This window comes from Mchenga conophoros, linkage group LG7 (assembly GCF_057382185.1).
Source record: "Mchenga conophoros isolate Kocher_MC1m ecotype Shallow Benthic linkage group LG7, M_conophoros_male_GT1.1, whole genome shotgun sequence".
In the NCBI taxonomy this organism is placed as follows: Eukaryota; Metazoa; Chordata; class Actinopteri; order Cichliformes; family Cichlidae; genus Mchenga; species Mchenga conophoros.
This window is the reverse complement of record NC_140532.1, coordinates 5,442,781-5,460,652: the sequence shown is the minus strand read 5'-3', so window position 1 is coordinate 5,460,652 and position 17,872 is coordinate 5,442,781. Positions and strand designations below refer to the sequence as shown.

The 17,872-nt window shown below is 39.4% G+C and overlaps 1 protein-coding gene across 5 annotated transcripts in view; it reads right to left on the bottom strand.

The window, feature by feature from the left end:
• Positions 1–1,184: 1,184 nt before the first annotated feature.
• osbpl5 (oxysterol binding protein-like 5) overlaps positions 1,185–17,872 on the bottom strand; it is a 46,828-nt gene continuing 30,140 nt past the window's right edge. For all 5 annotated transcript variants that reach the window (XM_085281706.1, XM_085281709.1, XM_085281707.1 and 2 more), the window contains 14 exons: positions 14,115–14,328; positions 13,825–14,009; positions 13,261–13,342; positions 12,261–12,359; positions 10,955–11,051; positions 10,687–10,785; positions 8,128–8,225; positions 7,936–8,025; positions 7,391–7,527; positions 6,915–7,094; positions 6,163–6,292; positions 5,825–5,939; positions 5,626–5,728; positions 1,185–2,961 (listed from right to left, as the gene is read on the bottom strand). In XM_085281706.1, the coding sequence (XP_085137832.1) occupies positions 2,826–2,961; positions 5,626–5,728; positions 5,825–5,939; positions 6,163–6,292; positions 6,915–7,094; positions 7,391–7,527; positions 7,936–8,025; positions 8,128–8,225; positions 10,687–10,785; positions 10,955–11,051; positions 12,261–12,359; positions 13,261–13,342; positions 13,825–14,009; positions 14,115–14,328 (1,765 nt within the window). In that variant the 3' untranslated portion in view covers positions 1,185–2,825. The remainder of the gene's footprint in view (positions 2,962–5,625; positions 5,729–5,824; positions 5,940–6,162; positions 6,293–6,914; positions 7,095–7,390; positions 7,528–7,935; positions 8,026–8,127; positions 8,226–10,686; positions 10,786–10,954; positions 11,052–12,260; positions 12,360–13,260; positions 13,343–13,824; positions 14,010–14,114; positions 14,329–17,872) is intronic.

The window sequence follows — 17,872 nt, the reverse complement described above, 5'->3', positions numbered from 1 at the left end:
ACTAATTATATAGATATATCTATATCTATATCAAGATATAGATTTAGATATATATGTCTCACCAAATAAGTGTCCACTAAGGTTTAAACAATACACCGATTCCCCAAAAGCTCCATGTATGTGTAAAAAAAAAAAAAAAAAAAAAAAAAGAAAAAAAAAAAAGCAAATAATCTACAATGAAAAATAAATTATCAGCACAGATTCAAAGTTTGAAATTCATTAGGACACTATTTTTTTTTTTTTTTTAAATTGTACTATATGGAATATAATGGCTATAACAGCACAATTAGATGTAGGCTTATCAAACAAGGGGATTTTTAAATGGATATAATTATTATTATTGACAAAAAGTTTATTTCACATTGAGGCACACCAAATTGTTTTGTCCAGCAACTGAGACTTGTTTTTAAATTGGCATTATGTGCAGTGAATTCGAACGGAAGAAATCAAACTAATTTCTGAGCAGTAACCACAACAGCAGTATTAGTATTTTCATACTATTTTAACAAACGTAGTTTCCTTTAAGTAAGTAATTCCGATATTTGTTTGTTTTTAAAAAAAATTACATTGATTTTATGTTAGTAGTGCTTAATAGTCCTGCCTCTTGAACCCCAAACAATTCAGGTACCCTCACTGGAGAGGGTAACTGACTTCACTGTGGCAGAGATATAAATCCACGTGGTTTCTAGCTAAAGACTTCTACTTTGTCAAGTTGTACTCTCAGGCCTGAGCTCAGGGCTGAACATAGTTACTATCACAGATGCGACCCAAAGTTTTTGGTACCCCTCCCAAACACAATGAAGCAAAGAAATCTCTTAAAGATGAAACTGAGACCTTGGTTTTGATTTGTGGTGAGATGCATCATTTTAAATATGCTTTACAGTAACAAATTAAAGGAGCTGCGCTCACAATGTGCGTCACAATTTGCCTTTTCCTGACCGAATAAAAGGCTTTATATATTTGAAGGACCCCACTCCACCGTCATTTAAAAGATTTATCAGGCTGACAGCTCAGCCTAGTTACATAAAAGGGAGTTGCTTTGCAAATGTGATACAGTCCCAGTTGAAATTTATTTACCTACATCAACATCGCCCTCTAGTGGGAGAATTGCAAAGAAAACTATTTTGCAACACTGAATATCACTGGATATGATTTTAAATATTAACGAGAGGTAGAAGCAGAGGCAGGGTTAAAACATTTTACTGTAGTGCTACAGTAGTCAATAGATATGAATGAAAACAGGCAATCATCATGTTTTCATCACATTGTTCCATATGACAAAAAAAATCTGGCATGTAGAATCCCACAACATGGCAGCAGTGTAGAAAAGAGGATAGTAATGAAAAGAAAAACAAATTAAGCATTCAAAGAGTCGACTTCCTTCTTCTGCTTGTCCGTCATCTCCTGCTGTGCCGATTGGTACTGGTGATGAGGCTCAAATTCAAGGACTAATATACCAGTAAAAAATCAACATCAGACATGGCTTGGTTTAGCGTGGCCATACAGGCGTCCTCGCTCTTGTGTGCTCCATCACACGGACACACACACATACATGCACTCACACAAATACATATACAAAATGACAAACCTACACAAGCCCCGGGAGATCGATTGTCACCCCTGGTCTCTGTCGTCCAAGCTGATTTAGATTAGGAAAATCAAAGTTAATCACACAATAAATACATTCTGAAATCTCTTTTTGAAATAGACGGCCTGACAAATATATACAAACTGATTAAAAGATTAAAAAAAAGAACAACTCATTACTAAGTGTTTACATCTAAAACAGTCACTTGAACATGTTGAAGTCCGAGATGCACACACAAACCCCTTCTATTAGGCCAAAGTATTAGTTATGTTTTCCTCTCTCTCTGTATTTACTCCCTCTGTTTCATCCTCTCCATGCTTCTTCATGTAACTGATTGTACAAACTAGTGTCATGGTCTAGACCAATAGGTGTTGTCCTATCATCCCTTCAGTTACTTCACTACAGGCACACAAATATAAAGACACTCAGTTTGGCTCTCGGCCCTGCCTCGTTCCAATTCTCCTTCCTACAAACAGAAGCAGTGCTGCCTGTAAACAAGTACTCTTTGTCCTTTCGGATTATAAATACTGTTTTGGTAAATGCATGATCAATAGCAGACAAGACGGAGTGCATTTTAGTGTACACCGATACAAAACACACAATTGCACTGTGAGAAGAGTTTCCTTCTTCATTTGCATTTCTTCTGGTTGGTTTTTTTTGTTTTGTTTTGTTTTGTTTTTTTCTTATTTTGGCTTCAGCATTAAGGCCCAAAAATCTGGAGTGTTAGGGAAGAAGAAGTCCAAGTGGTGATCTGCCTGTGCCCAAAGGGCCTATTGTAGGTACAGACAACACGTGTACAGGCACACTCACAGATAAACAGTATTGCAGGGGAATATAAAAGACACTAAGGAATGGTGAAACATCCTCTCTGTCATTTGTTCTTACTAAATCATTCTCAGACTATTCTCAGTCATACATTTCTTCCTTTATTTGAAATCTTCTGAACCGTGCTCGTCCTTCAGTCCTCCTCTCCTGTCCAAAGTGCTTGGGTGCCGGTGCTCTTTCAGTCTGGCTACACTAGGGGGTGCCGTTTCTCTCTGCTGATGACTGACAGGCGATGGCTGTGTTTATTGCTGTAAGGTCCAGGCTCCTTGAAGTGAAAAGAAAGGGACAAAGTTGCCCTCCCAGCACTGATCTGAGGTCCCTGCCCTCCTCTGTTAATTAGAGTTTGTGCTTTTTAGAGGACTCCGATGCCAGATCAGTGCCAGTGGGGAAACTCCTTCCTCGAGGAGCTGGCTCAGGTGAAGACGTAGTTGAGCAGGAGCTGGGAGAGGAGCAGAACGCAGAGGATGAGACACTGACGGCCTGTCAGCGACACGCTGTCGTCTGTTGTCCTCTGACGAGCCATCTGACGACTCAGAGCCACCAGGTTCCTGCAGGAAGAGAAGGATCAGGATCAACAACTGTTTGAACGAATTTCAACAGGAATTCATAAAAACAACATTTCTCAAGATGTCCCAGGGTGACTGAAGTCGGAAATAATACATATTCATTTAATGATTTTTTTTCTTAAACATTTGCTTAACTGTGTTTAGTTTCTGAATACTTTAGGAACACCCAAGTCGCTCTAGTCACATCCTGCATATGTTTTAAGGGTCACAAGCCAAAAACTAAATATGATAACAATGAATGAAAATGCAAACACCTACTAAAAACAAGCATAAATGCACTTTTCCAGCATTTAATTCCAATTAAACTATATCACAGACAACTATGCTTACAGCTATTTGTTGTGCCTGAATCATCACTACATCTGTCAGTACATAAACATCTACACGAGTGCTCCAGAGAGGTGTATCACGAAACAAAACTAATGGTTAGCAAGCATAAAATCTCAGTTTCTGTGCCATAAAAGTGGCTCTCTTTTCCTGGCTAAATCACCATGGTAATTTGCATGTACTCATTTAGTGATGGAGAACATGTGGAACTGTTCTTAATACCCGGTTCTAATATGCTGCAGTCTCTTTTATACTGCAGGAATTGCAACTACTAGAGGAAGTTTAGTAAGTTAAAATTAATTTCACTTAAGCTGTAATGTTTAAAGTCGTCGTCGCATTAGAAATAAACACCACCAGTAAAACATAACTCCTACCACTGTGTTCTTTCTTATTTTAAGAATTTCTTGTGTATGTTTGGATTTTACTGTAAAAATCAATATAAAAAAACAGAAAACATAATATTATCATCATAAGCTGATAATGTTTGATTGGAGTAGGTGGAACACATCAGTTCTGTACGTGGGATTCATTAGATAACACTAAGAAGTGAAACTTAAGAATAGTTTATTAAAGCAAATATTAGACTCCATTAACACAAATAGTTACACAGCTGGACTGGGACTAGACTGTTGCCAAGCAACACATTAATGTTTTCCAGAACAGCAGCTTGCTCCCCACACATCACTGCCAGTCAGCTGCGTTGTATCGTGTGCATTTACGTGAACCTTTCAATTAACTGTGCAAACAGTTCTGCAGCGGCTTCGGATGCACGTGTGCTTCTGATGAGTTACAGCTTCATCCGAACATAAATTGTTTCATCACTTCCTGAGCTCCTTGGATGGTCTCCTGTAGCATTCAGCGGTTTTTGTTAACATTTTTTTTTTATCTTATACATCGCTTTTGTGTTTATTTAAGGCAGCTCTTAATCACTGCTATGAGCTCTGTTGCCTTAAGTCTTGCATCACATTGTTTCAGAGAGAACTGGCTCTCAGGCTGTAGTTGATATGAGACATGTGTGTCCGGGTCTCTTTCCCATTCTTTGTAACATGTGTTGTAGCTGGTTTACTCTCGGGAGGATTGGTGGTGGATCGCAGCTGTTGGCCTCCTGGGCTTTTTGACCAGGTGGAATTTTGCTCACATATTTTTTTGAGATGATACCAGGTAGAGGGTGATTTACTTGATTCACAAACATAGTGCTCCCTCTCATTTCCTCTCTTTTTCCCGTGGATGTGTATATGTTGGTTGCTACAGTTTAAACCTGTTACTATCTGAGACAGTCTAATGACATGTTGTGACTAAGCTGTGTTACGTGTAAAGGCAAAGTCAATTACACTGTGCTGTACATTTACTACTCATTTACTACTATGGGGCGACTGTGGCTCAGGGGGTTGGGAAGCACATCTGTAACCAGAAGGTCGCTGGTTCAATCCCTGGGCTCTCTGTCCTGGTCGTTGTGTCCTTGGGCAAGACACTTTACCCTACCGCCTACTGGTGTTGGCCAGAGGGGCCCGATGGCGCGAAATGGCAGCCTTGCTTCTGTCAGTCTGCCCCAGGGCAGCTGTAGTTACAACTGTAGCTTGCCTCCACCAGTGTGTGAATGTGAGAGTGAATGAATAGTGGCATTGTAAAGCGCTTTGGGAGCCTTGAAAAGCGCTATATAAATCCAATCCATTATTATTATCAAATGACTTCAAAACCAATCTGCTTACATCTTTTTACAGGGCTGTTTTCTCTTAATTATACAACCTCGCAGATGGGGACCAGATATAATTAACATGGGCTTGGCATATGGTGTCCCTTATGCAAAGAGGCTAATGCAGGGGCCCAGGTTCCAGTCTATCCCAGGCTCTTTGCTTTATGTCACTGCCCTGCTCTCTCCCCATTGTCCTATATGCCAGTGGTCCCCAACCTCCAGGCCACGGGATTTGAGGCTCTCTCTGTGAAATTTATGCTTTGTTTCCCTGGGTCTTTTCCCGTGTGTTATGAATAAATCTTCTTTTTTTTGGTACCGGTTTTATTTTGTTAGATTTATCTGCGACAACTTAACCTCCTAGGACCTGGAGTCCACATATGTGGACATCACAATTTGGGTTGTTTAGACCAAAATACAAAATTTTGCTCTACAAGGGCCTGATATCCACTTACGAGGACATTATACTGCCACTGTTCTATCAAAATTTTAAATGAATGTCCTCATATGTGGATCTCATTTCTCTCAGAAAGAAAAATCAGTAAAAAAAAAAAAAAAAATCTGGTCATTCTTTGTTTTTACATTCATCAGGTCCCAATCAGTCCAAATAGTAGTTGGTTTACTCTCACCTCTGGATATCCTGCTGTGTCTTCTTTATAGATGTGATGGAAGCTTCTAACATGGCAATGTCCTTTATCTCTTTACTGCACCGGGCACACTGATTAGAATAGCCTAGGTACATAACAGACAAGAGACCAATGATAAGACACCAGAAGGTTAGATTTATTTAGCTATTTTATTTTGGGGAGGGGGTCACATACACCTCACCTTCATTGTCCGAGGACTCATGTGTGGGTTCCGGCGTAGTGCTGCTGCTCTCAGTGTTCTGGCTGCAGCTAGACGGCTGACTGCTCGCCTTCCTATGCTTCCCGTTAACCTCAGCCTGAGAGGAGAAGTGCAACAAACTTCAATTCGGAAAATTCCCAACTGACACAACACTGGCTATCTGGATAAACTGCAATGAATATCAAGTGGCTAAAAATAAGGGGCTTATCACGCTTGTCAGTGACATTGCAGCAACAAAGTATGAGTATGAAGAAAGAAGCTCAGAGATCATTCTGATGAAATGTCAGTGAAAGGCTCATCAGTAAATATTTCAGTTTAACCTTCTGTTGACTGGCCCAGCTGTGACTGTAGGAGAGTCCGTTGTGTTGTCTCTGGCTTTTCTCCTGCGTCTGAATCACGCCATCCTTCTCAAACTGAACAAAACAGCGCTCAGGTTCCCACGGTCGCGTGCTGCAAAAATAAACCAGTGGAATTTAAACTTCCTCACATCCTTGTTTGCTTGTCCCCACTTGCTGATACCACAGTGCTTGTAGGTCTTCCTGCAGCCCCCAACCATCGTATTCATTACAAAAGGAGATATGCATGAGCGTGCATGAAAGCATTTGTGAAACAACAACCAAAGGACTATAAATACTATAAATAAACCATAAACTGCAGTACTGCGTCATGTCTGAGATATGGTGAGCTAGATCACAGTGACTCATTTGATTTTTTTCCTGTTGTAAAGTTTATTACAGTAATTAGCAACAACCTGTGACTGACCAATAACCCCTGTACCAGTTTCAGTACTGGTGTCCTGTATTATATACCTCATAATACTCTTACTCTCATTATATATAATATAAATGTTTGTTATCAGCTTTCAGCACCTGACTATTTCAAGTGACATGTATTGTGGCATATCAGTATTTATTCTCACACCATTTCTGACCCCTTCCTTCACAGGTCACCTTTTACTACACTTATAAGCTGAATAAAAAAGGCCCTAGTGTGTGTGTGTGTGTGTGTGTGTGTGTGTGTGTGTGTGTGTGTGTGTGTGAGAGAGAGAGAGAGTGTGAGAGTGTGCTCATACTCCATGTGCTTGTAGGTCCACTCAGAGGTGACAGAGTGCGGATGGAAAAGCTGTGGAAGCCAGGGTTTGTCTCCTCTCTCTCTGGTGTCTCTCCGCTGAGCTTCCTCCAATACAAACTTCTCCTGGGTGGCACGCACTTGGTCCCTATCCATGATAGCACTGGTCACATGCCGCCACAGTCTGCCAAGAGCATATTACAATCAGATGCAAATGGGGAAAACACACTGGCCAATGAATTGTCACTAAAAAGTCAAAAGCAATTGTGTATAATGAGATATAATGACATCCCAGCCACAACCTCGTCTGGATATCTAATAACGTCTGCAGTTAAAGGTTCTGAGCATTGGGTCACTGACACATGTTAAATGGAAGCCACTATTACAGTTATCAGCTATCATGCTAGCACAAATGTTTTGCATTTGTTGACTCAATAACACTCAAATTAACAATTAACACAGATGATCTTTGTGCTTTACCTTTCGGACTCAAATTCTCCCTGCTGGTCTAACTGGACCACTTGTCTCTTGAGGCGACCGCTGCGAATTTCTGGACTTGGGTTCCACAAAATCTCCTGCTGGCCTGAGCGCTTCTCGTGAATAAATACCTCGTTGTCCTGAACAAAAGTTTAGCCCTTTAAACGTTTTTTTTAAAGTTAATTGACCACAACCATCCATAAGACTCTACATAAAAAGACATTGCCCTTATTTTCAATCCAACCTGGAAACTACTGGAAACTATTCCCAAAAGATCCCAAAAAGTCATCTAGAAAACAAAATAACAATACTGAATTTCTTTACTTTTGCTTTTTGATGCTCAAAGCCACTGTGAGAGCAATACAGAGGAGATCCTTTACTTTATGCACCTTCCAGCTGCTCCTAAACCTATGATTATCTATTTTGTACTACAGAGTATTACTAATTACTAATTGCTAAAGAGTGGTGTGTGTGGTAGCAAATGATGCTGAAAGATGTATTCAAGCTCCTTAGACTTCATACGAGATCAAGAGGATTAAGGTTCTTACCCAGTGTCCATCAACAGTGGCCAGTACTTCCTCTCCGACAAAGATCTTTCCATTGATCTGATTTACAGAACCAGAACCTCCAAGAAAAGGCTGAAGTGAACAGAATGAAAATGCAATACCTTTACTAAAACAGCTGACTAGATAAAACAACCAGTTAAACAAATGTTTCATTTCTTTTTTCTGAAAATATACCTTCAGTTTAAACTCCAGCTCTGCTACGCATTTGGTTTTCTCACACTCAATGGTAACTTTCCCTCCCAGCTCTAGTGTCATAGTGCCGTACAGAATCCCTACGAGAGAGAGACAATATTGCAGCATCAGATCAACAAGTTCAGCAGAAGGAAATTCATAAATTATTGGTAGAATTTATCATGTAGGCAACTGCAGTGAGTGCATTCCTGAGAGACAAGATGAAGGAAAGAATTTTAAAAATCCTGAAGCAGACCCAAAATAAAAAACTTAAACCTGCCTTGATTTATATATCTCACCCATCATCCATCTCGAACTCTGACTGTCTGCCATATTAGAGTTCGTGCTCACAGCGAAGCAGAGCTTCATTTGATTTCCAGTACATCAGACATATTGGCCAGAACAGATGGCTGTAATATTTACAGCCCACACAGATTGTGTCAGTTTGGTCAGATTTCATTGTAAACACGGTAGATGAGCTTGTGTTCTAGCCTCCTGTCATGTGTGTGCTGTTGCAATGATTGGTAAATTATATTGTGAGAATGAGGAGCTCAAACAGAATTGGCTACAATCAGCGTGGTACAGCAGAACAAAAATCAGAAGCAACAAAAGGTATTATTTTCAGACAATACAGGTCATTTGTTTGTGAATTCCACTTCTGAAACCCAACTTATTAGATGCCATGCACATTACAGATCCACTAATATCCTCCAGTGCTCACTCATTCACACTATCCCAACTGATCTGTAGACAAAGTTGAGCCTTGAAAAACTGGAGATGATCCCGTATCTGTGCTTACTGCAAAACTATAAATTACTTAACATCTCATATCTTCCTTGATTTAACTGCTTATAATTATAATTTCATCTCCGAGGAAGTGATCCCAGAGAGAAGTAAAGCAAGTGTGTAAGTTTATCTCTGAATGTTTGTAAAGCATTCCCACGTTAAGCTTAACAACCAATATATGGAGCGACTGCCTCTCTCTCCCTCTCCTGTTATTACTTCAATCATGAAACCGATTAATGATCAGCTGATCGGCTTTTCTGTCGCGAGTCCGTCTCTCTTCTTTGTTTTTGGCCCACTTTGCACCAGAAAGAGGAAACCAGTGGCTGAACAACAGCAGCACGTTTAAGCTTGAAAAGCTGTTGTTAGAATTTATTTAATATTACTTTCTAGACCAGGATCCTTTTCTACGTAGCTGACGGCTGGTAACTGTGCAGGGGCGGATCTAGCAAAGTTTAGCCAGGGGGGCCGATAGGGCATTAACAGGGGAAAGGGGACACAAAGACATACTTTTCTTTCTTATTCTCATTTAAAATGTCTAGCTTTTATTAAATAATTATCTGAATCTTACACCCAAAGATGTAATCTTATGTAAAATATATAGAAGTCCATTACTGTATATAGTAACTATTAAGTCTAATATACCCTAGTAAGCTATAGTACTTTTTCCTTTGGGAAGGTACCATCTGTGCAGTCTGCAATTCTGTTGAAGAAAGATGTTGAATCTATTTAATTATTCTTGAAAAATAATTGATTTCTGTGCATTTTTTTTCACACTGCGTCAAATTAAAGTTGATTATGTCGATTAAGCATCATGAGGCAGAGGGTGGTTCCCTATTTTTTTGCTGGGAGTTTGCAGCCCTATTAGTTAGGTTTCTCCTAAGTACTCTTTAAAATACCAGAATAGAAAGTATCAGTATCGAGACACTTACAAATGTGGATTGCACAACACTGGACATTATATTTCTTCATTTCCATTTAATACTTGTACAGCTGCTGTTATTGTATATATATATATATTTATATTTCTTCATACATTCTTATATATTTCTATACTGTGTATTTGTGTATTGTGTATTTTGTTGTACGGTTATTTTATTTTCAACTTTAATTTATATATTTTATCTTATTCTTTCCCAGTTAAATTTACCCTTCATTCTAATTGGTTGTTGTACAGTTATTTCATTTTTAACTTTAATTTTTATATTTTATTTTATTCCTTTCTAGTTAAATTTACCCTTTTTAATTTTCATATGTATTTCCTATCTCATTCATAGCCTTTTTTTTCTTTAGGTCACGATCAGTTGTGTAAGCATTTCACTGCATATCGTACTGTGTATGACTGTGTATGTGACAAATAAAATTTGAATTTGAATTTATTGCTGAACTATGAAATATTTTGGGTGCAGTGTAATTTTTATATACAGGTATAACAGAAAAGCTTTAGTGTTGTTGTTTATTTAAACTTGAGTATGAACTTATACAAAATGCAGCAAGGTATTAAAAAAAACAGTTTTATTGATTAAAAACACTATATCGGATTCATATCGGTATCGGCAGATATCCAAATTTATGATATCGGTATCGGACATAAAAAAGTGGTATCGTGCCATCTCTACCCTTTACCACCGCATAGAATTTTTGGCACTGAAAACATATTACTTATTTCCAAAGAGATGTTGCAGTATTAAGAAGATTATGGAAAGATACTGCTAATAATAACATAGCAACAAGGACATGGAACGATTAGTGGAGTAGAAAGTAATGCATATTTATTACCTTTGCAGTGAGCATAGGGCATGGTGATGACATACTCCTCATCCCTGCTCAAGAATAGCAGCCGGGCTTTGCCATCTAGAATAGCTGAAAGAGAGTTACCTACAAAAGCAGGAAAACAGAGAAATATGTGGTTAACAATGCTTCTCATAGACTGGGCCAGATCGTGACGGTGTCCTTGCATGCCTTTTTATAACCGTACACATGTACTGAATCCGTACCGATCATCTGGCTGAGACAAATGAATTAGATCGTGAAATATTGACTGTACCATAGAATTTGGACTTGGCCAGGATGCTTCCACTAATAGAAAATCCATCCTTCCTATTGCAGACATAAAAGGCAGAGATGGGTGGATGGTGCGACACCTGGCAGAGGACAGAGAGAGAAAACGAAATCTGAGCAGCAGAGCGAGGCAAAAACTGTCAGATACTCTCTGGCCAATGTTCCCTCTAAGCTGCGTGTGCGCGCAATTGCGCACTGCTGGCACGGTCTCTGCACACAGAAAATCTGCGTTGCGCACAAAAAAAAAAAAATCTAACCTGAATTGAAATTAAAATGAAAACTTTAACAATTCTGTTTTGCAGTGTTAGTCAGTAAGTGACAGTTGTTAGTTGTTTAGGAAAGGGGAAGTTTTAGGAGTGTTTTGAGATGTGAGAGATTTGCGTCATTTAGCGCAAATCTTGTGTAGTTAGTGTGTAGTGTAGTCAATAGTTTTGTTGTGTGTGTCAGAACAATGAGGCGACTGCTGAATGTTACAGGTGTTACAGGAGTGATACATCTCCTGTTGTCAGGCCTGCAGGTATCAGACTGTTGTTCTTCTTTATCTCATAGTGACAGAAATTATTTTTTGGAGTGGCACAAATAATTTGTGTGGCATCAAATTTGATGCAGAACACCTGATTGTTCTGTAAATAGTTTGAAATGTTTGTTTAAAAAACACCTTGGCTGCATTTTTAGGTAAACAGCTGCAAAAAACTTTGTTGTTTGCATAACTCAGTTACTTTTTTTGAAGAAGTAACTATATAATTAATTGCCCAACATTGGTCATTATATACTGTATTTTGCAGACAGAGTTACAGGACTCTCTCCCAGACCTCAGACTCATAATACAAGTCAGAGCTTTATTTTAAAAAAAAGAAAAAAGAAAGTTGTGTTTTCAAAATTGGAGTTCAAGTTATTTTTACTTCCAATAGTGTTAACATACTACACAGGTCATGAATAAGATTTTTTTTAAATTTTCATTGCAAGTGGGCTAAAGCAGTTAATTAAAAGTAGCCTAACATAAATGTAAATGCTGTAATGTGATTATTTTAATAAACCATGTAACTTGGATGGATTCGATGCTGGCGTAACCACAGTGCACACGTCTGCTGTCGCTCACAGTGGTCCAAGGGACCGCTCAGACACATGAAAAATTAGAGGGAACATTGCCTCTGGCACTTATTAATTTTACACTTGCTGCATAGGTGTTTGCTCAGTGTGTTTGTCGAAACAGTGTTTGTGCAAGATATTTCACACGAGACAAGAGTCATGTCCAGTTCTGGTTCGCCACTTATCTACGAGTCTGATTTAACCTGTTCAGCTATGTAGAAAGTGCAGCTGTTGGTCTCTGGATGGAGCCAGCAGCAGCGAAATGTCTCCCCCAGGATTGGATTGTAAGGTTTTTTCAGACCCTGTAAATGCAGATACACAGAGAAATGTTAGTGTCACTTTAAGCATCATCCAAAACAAAGAAGATTTATTTCCCAGATTAAACATCAAGCTACTTTAATTTTTTGTTATGCTACTGTTGAGCACAATTCTTAAGTAATAACTTGATTCTGTCCTGTTTCACGTAATAAGCAATATTATGGAGTGCAGCACCACTTATCCAGAGAGCTACAACAGACAGTTCTATAGATGTTATGCAATTACTCCAGCAGCAGAGCAAAGTTTTTGTTTGGTAGCCTTATGATGAGAGCTTCTCAAGAATTTATCAGTCTACAGTTTCACAAAAGTAGTCAGCTGAAAATGTGCTGAGCAATGCCAGATTAATCGACACACATTATCTGCTGGCTCAGATTCCCAGAAGCTCTGCTGCCACAGAGGAAATAAATTTCTAACCAGTGGGAAGTGCGTCCTGACATTTTTACAGCACAAATGGACCCTGAACAGAGACATTTGTCAAGCAGCCAAAAACTGCTAACACTTAGAAAATCTTCCAGTGGTACTGGTAAAGCCACATGATAGAGGTTGATGGGTTGTGCAAATCTATAACTGACTGATGAGTGTCCATTCAGACTTTAAAAATTTAGGAAACACTAAATAGTTGAAGCTTTAAGTTTTTAGTGATTCTGCTCTGATTCATGGTGAAATGTTATTTAAAAGATCACCGGCTTGTAGTATACAACATACTGCATTTTATTTAATAGTAGTGATGCACTGAAAAGCTTTCACATTACTTCTAAAAACAGATGTCACTGTAGTCTCTAACAGGCACTGAATGGATGTGCATCTTGTAATTAGGTTTGTCATACAGTACAGCTAATGTGATAACAGAACTATATAAGCTTGACTGGAGTGAACGTAGCTTACCTTGGGCTTCTTGTAAAAACCTGATAAGTACCACCTCAGCACCTGCTTGATCCGACCATATGCACTCTCTTCCAGTGAGGCTCTGTAGTGAAGAAACAAAAATAAAAAAAATAAAAAAGACATGCATACAATCTATAAATGCGGAAAAAAGAATCACCTGATTTCAAAAGACTATATTTTTTGTAAGTAATGGAAACAGAAGAGTGCAGTAAATTTTAAAATACATGGCTAAATATAAAGCAAACACACCACTTTGCATTATGTGTACAATGGGTATTATAATAAAGCACCACAAAACTTGGTGTTCAATGTGTCTTCCTCTAGATTCAAGGCACGTGTCTGTACTATAGTCAAACTCAGCCCATATTTTGCAAGCATGTCTGGAATGACTGCAGCCACTGCGGCTGTTATGCTACCTACCTGCATGAAACTCATGCTTGTTCTAACAGTATGTGTTTTGATCATTATAGTTGAACAGCTGCAGTATTAAAGCACTTTGAAATCAGGTGATTCTTTGTGATACACCCTGTATGTTCTTAAGTGAAATCACTAAGATTTACTGACTGTGAGAGCAGATCTGCATGATAGTAGTAGTCAGACAGCTTGTCCAGGAAGGAGCGCGGCTCCAGGATAAAGGTTGGAAGCACCACCTTAGACAGGTCCATGCCTGGCCGCAGCTGCTTCAGCAAGCTCCAGATCAGGCCCTTGTTCTCCTCTGATACAGTCTCCACCTGGGATGCCTCGCCAGCCTAAAGGAACATGCACAGAGGGCAGGTAGTTGTGCGTAAGTAAGATTAGAAAAGTAATCAGGATGGCGAACAGAACTGCAAGGCAAACATAACAATCAGCCTCACCTCAGCCATCTCCTCTGTGCTCTGCTCTACATAGGCTGTGGCCTGTGGCCCGGGGGACAGCTCATCTGATTGGTCCACATCGCTCTCCTCCGTCAGTCTTCCACCGTTCTCATTGGCTGCAGCGTCCCAGTCGTCATGAGCTTCGCGCTCCGATTTATCTGAAAAGCCGTCATGCTCCATGTGGTGATTTCCCAGCAGCACTGTGTCATTCAACCTAGTGAACAGATAAGCAAACAGGTTACAACTACATTAATAATAATGATAAGCAGCCATTTTATCGCTGCTGTATGCCGGCTCTTGAATAGCCCTTGCAGAGGAGAAATCTGATAGCTTCTCACTGGCTTGATCTTTCAACTTGTGCATTATGATGCATAAGATCAAGTGACTTTTCAAAAGTCACTTGAGCCAAAGTTTTGATGACTGCCTTGCTAGTGGAGAAGTCTCTAAAGAACAAGAAATTACCTACCAAGAACATTACAGCTCTAAATGGCTTTTAACTGATGTCCTCTTGTATCCTCCTCACAGTTATGATGAGTATGTCTGCTACTTTAGAGACTATGGATGTTAATAACTTTGTTGACCTCAAGGGTTGACAGGACATCCAGATTACAAATCCTCACGTCCACATATCCCACCCCTTAAACATTAGGTTTGAATTTACGTGGCTACAATAAAGATGCACAAACAAGTTAATATATAAACATGCAAGTATTGTATATACAGACAATACTCAACTACCTGTAGGCTCTGTGCTTCAGCACATTCATTTTAAAACAACAATGGATATTACAGTAAAGCACCACTGCAAATGAAACACGTGCATTTTAACAGCGTGCACAAATTTTAAGGGCCCAAAAGTAATTGGACAATCGCCTACTAAGTATTTGTCAGCACACAATGTAAAACGATGAGTTTTTAGACTCACTGGGGTTTTGCCAGCAAGATCATTTACAAACATGTAAATCAGCAGCACTCAGTCCTATGGCACACCTGCGCTGACTTTTTTATTGCCGTCAGCAGCAACAGCATGAGGAATTAGGTATACAGCAGATTTGTGTGTGCTCGGATTCACATGGAAAAACAGAAAAACAAACAAACAAAAAAATCCACATTATACAGCATTTTATTATCCACGTGATGATGCATAATATCTGCCTCACTCTCAATTAACTGCTCCATTTCACTAACTGAGAACCAGATACAAGCAAAAATCCCACATCAAGAAAGACAGATTCTGCTGGTGACTAAGACTGAAGATTTCACACCATTACCGACTACATAATTCCCCCCAAGATAACTAATTTGAGTGGTTTTTAAGGGTTAAGGATTACATTTTCCCAACAGTTAAATTCAGTCACAGAACTTGTACATGTACAGAACAAAAACAACATACAACTATCCAAACACATATGGTCTGTGCAGCAAATGCTTACACTAACCCAAAAATTAACTCGAGAAAATAATCATCTTAAACTTCATGCTGTGCCGAGTTAGTGTTTTCAAGCTGTGTGATTTTGCAATCGGCAATAAAAAGGCCCAGACCTCAGACCTGCTATCACTTAATCAGAAAAAAGGGAACAAAACATGGAAAACGAAAAAGAAGAAAGTCATACATCAGCTTGTGAACTGTCAAAGAAGGAACGAGGAAGAAGTGAGAGTGAGGGGCGGGAGGGAGAGATTTATGAGGTTGGTAGCTAAAAAGGAACAGCCTACAGCCATTTTACAATTCAGACAGTGGAAGTCTGTGGAGTGAGACTGCAGAGTCCTACATCATGCAAAATCAATGCCAGCAATTTCCAAAGCTTTGTTTCCTAACAAACATGAGCAACCGTTGGGACAGTGGAAAATAACTGCATTGTGCTGCAAGCTTCCACAAGAACATACAGTATTAGGATTGTGGTCACAGCATACAGGGAAATAGCCTGTCCAACAACAAAGATAGTTACAGGTTCAAAATGCCCCAGGGTTTGCCAAACCTGAACAGTCACATTCCAGCTAACGTTAATGTTACTTATTAATCCAAACACACCCAAAGGTAAATAAGCTTTCCTTACCTCAAAGTCTTAAAACATACAGACAAACTCTTCCTCAAGGATCAAAACACCACCAGTAAATCCAATCACAGATGCAGCCTGTCCTTGTCTCTTCTCCTGTGTGCGTGTGTGAATGTTTTCACTCTACTCCCTAAAAGAAAAAAAGGTGACGCTCTGTTTCTTCGACTCTGGCAAACCTGCTTCCTGAATGCGTGTGCATACGTGTGTCTGTGTGCATGCCTGCAATGGCTGTGCTGCTACCGTCTCTGTCTGGGTGGTGTATGGCTCATATTGTGCTCCATCTTCCTGCTCCTCTGTCAGTCATGTGACTGGTTGGGCTTTTGTGATTGGATGGGAGAGGAATTGGAGAGGAGGTAATGCTGGGATGGATGTCCGGAGGGAGGAGGTAAGAGGAAGGGGAGGTGTGAGGGGGAGTGAGGCTTCTAATGTTGGATGTAAACCATACACAAAAAGATCAGAATGAGGGCTACATAACCAATTAAACACACTTGGACCACATAGTTATACTGCAAATAGGATTTCAGCGGCAAACAGGGCACCTTATGATTTCAGCTATTGATTAACTTCATACAAAAGCCCCAACTCTGCTTTGTTTCACAGCAAATACTCAAAGTTGTATACTGATTACGCTCTATTGTGTGTAAGCTGTGAAATTAAGCCTATCAAGTCCAATGACTGTTTTTCATAGACATTGATCAAGTCTCAGAATGCCTAATAATCATAGTTACTCTGACAACATAAATGGGAAATGGAAGGCATTTCCCACAATCCTCATTGTGGGAAATTGTGGGGGCGATCGTGGCTCAAGAGTTAGCAGTTCGTCTTGTAATCAAATCAAATCACTTTTATTGTCACATCACATGTGCAGGTACACTGGTACAGTACATGTGAGTGAAATTCTTGTGTGCGAGCTTCACAAGCAACAGAGTTGTGCAAAAATACAATAACGTAAAACAAGCAAAATATAAGATTGGCTAAATCTGAGACTAATAAATATATGTACAATATATAATAGTATATGCATTACTGGATGTGTATACTAAATATGTTTTTCTGTGTGTGTGTGTGTGTGTGTGTACGTATTTTACAAATTAAATAGAGTAAACAATAAAATAAAATATATAAAAAATATACAGAGTTGGTTGAGACATGTGCAAAAGAGTGGCATTAATTGGAAGGTTACCGGTTCGAGCCCCGACTCAGACAGTCTCGGTCGTTGTGTCCTTGGGCAAGATACTTCACCCGCTGCCTACTGGTGGTGGTCAGAGGGACTAAGTAAAGCGCTATACAAATACAGGTCATTTACCATTTGTATCCTTCCCTTTTCCCCATTATACCCAGATCTCATCAAAATGCATTTTTTTAGCCACTTTCACAAGGTCAGACTGTATCCACTCACTCGAGCAAAATGCCAAAACTTTGCAGAATCCAATTTTCCAGCTTTATAAAGGCTGATAACACGTGAGTCACAAAGAAGGGCACAATCAGGACATGCTCAACAGACTCTGACATGTCACAACAGAAAACGCAAGGGTGGACTAACGATGGCTGCATGCCATCATATCCTGCTATTGTGCATGCTGGTAATGAGCCAGAATTATCGTTATTAGTTGTGCCCACACTTTTCCTATAGCACAATGCACTGCTTACTAAGAAAAATCTACATTAAATGCAGAGACTGCCACCAACAAAAATACATTTTTA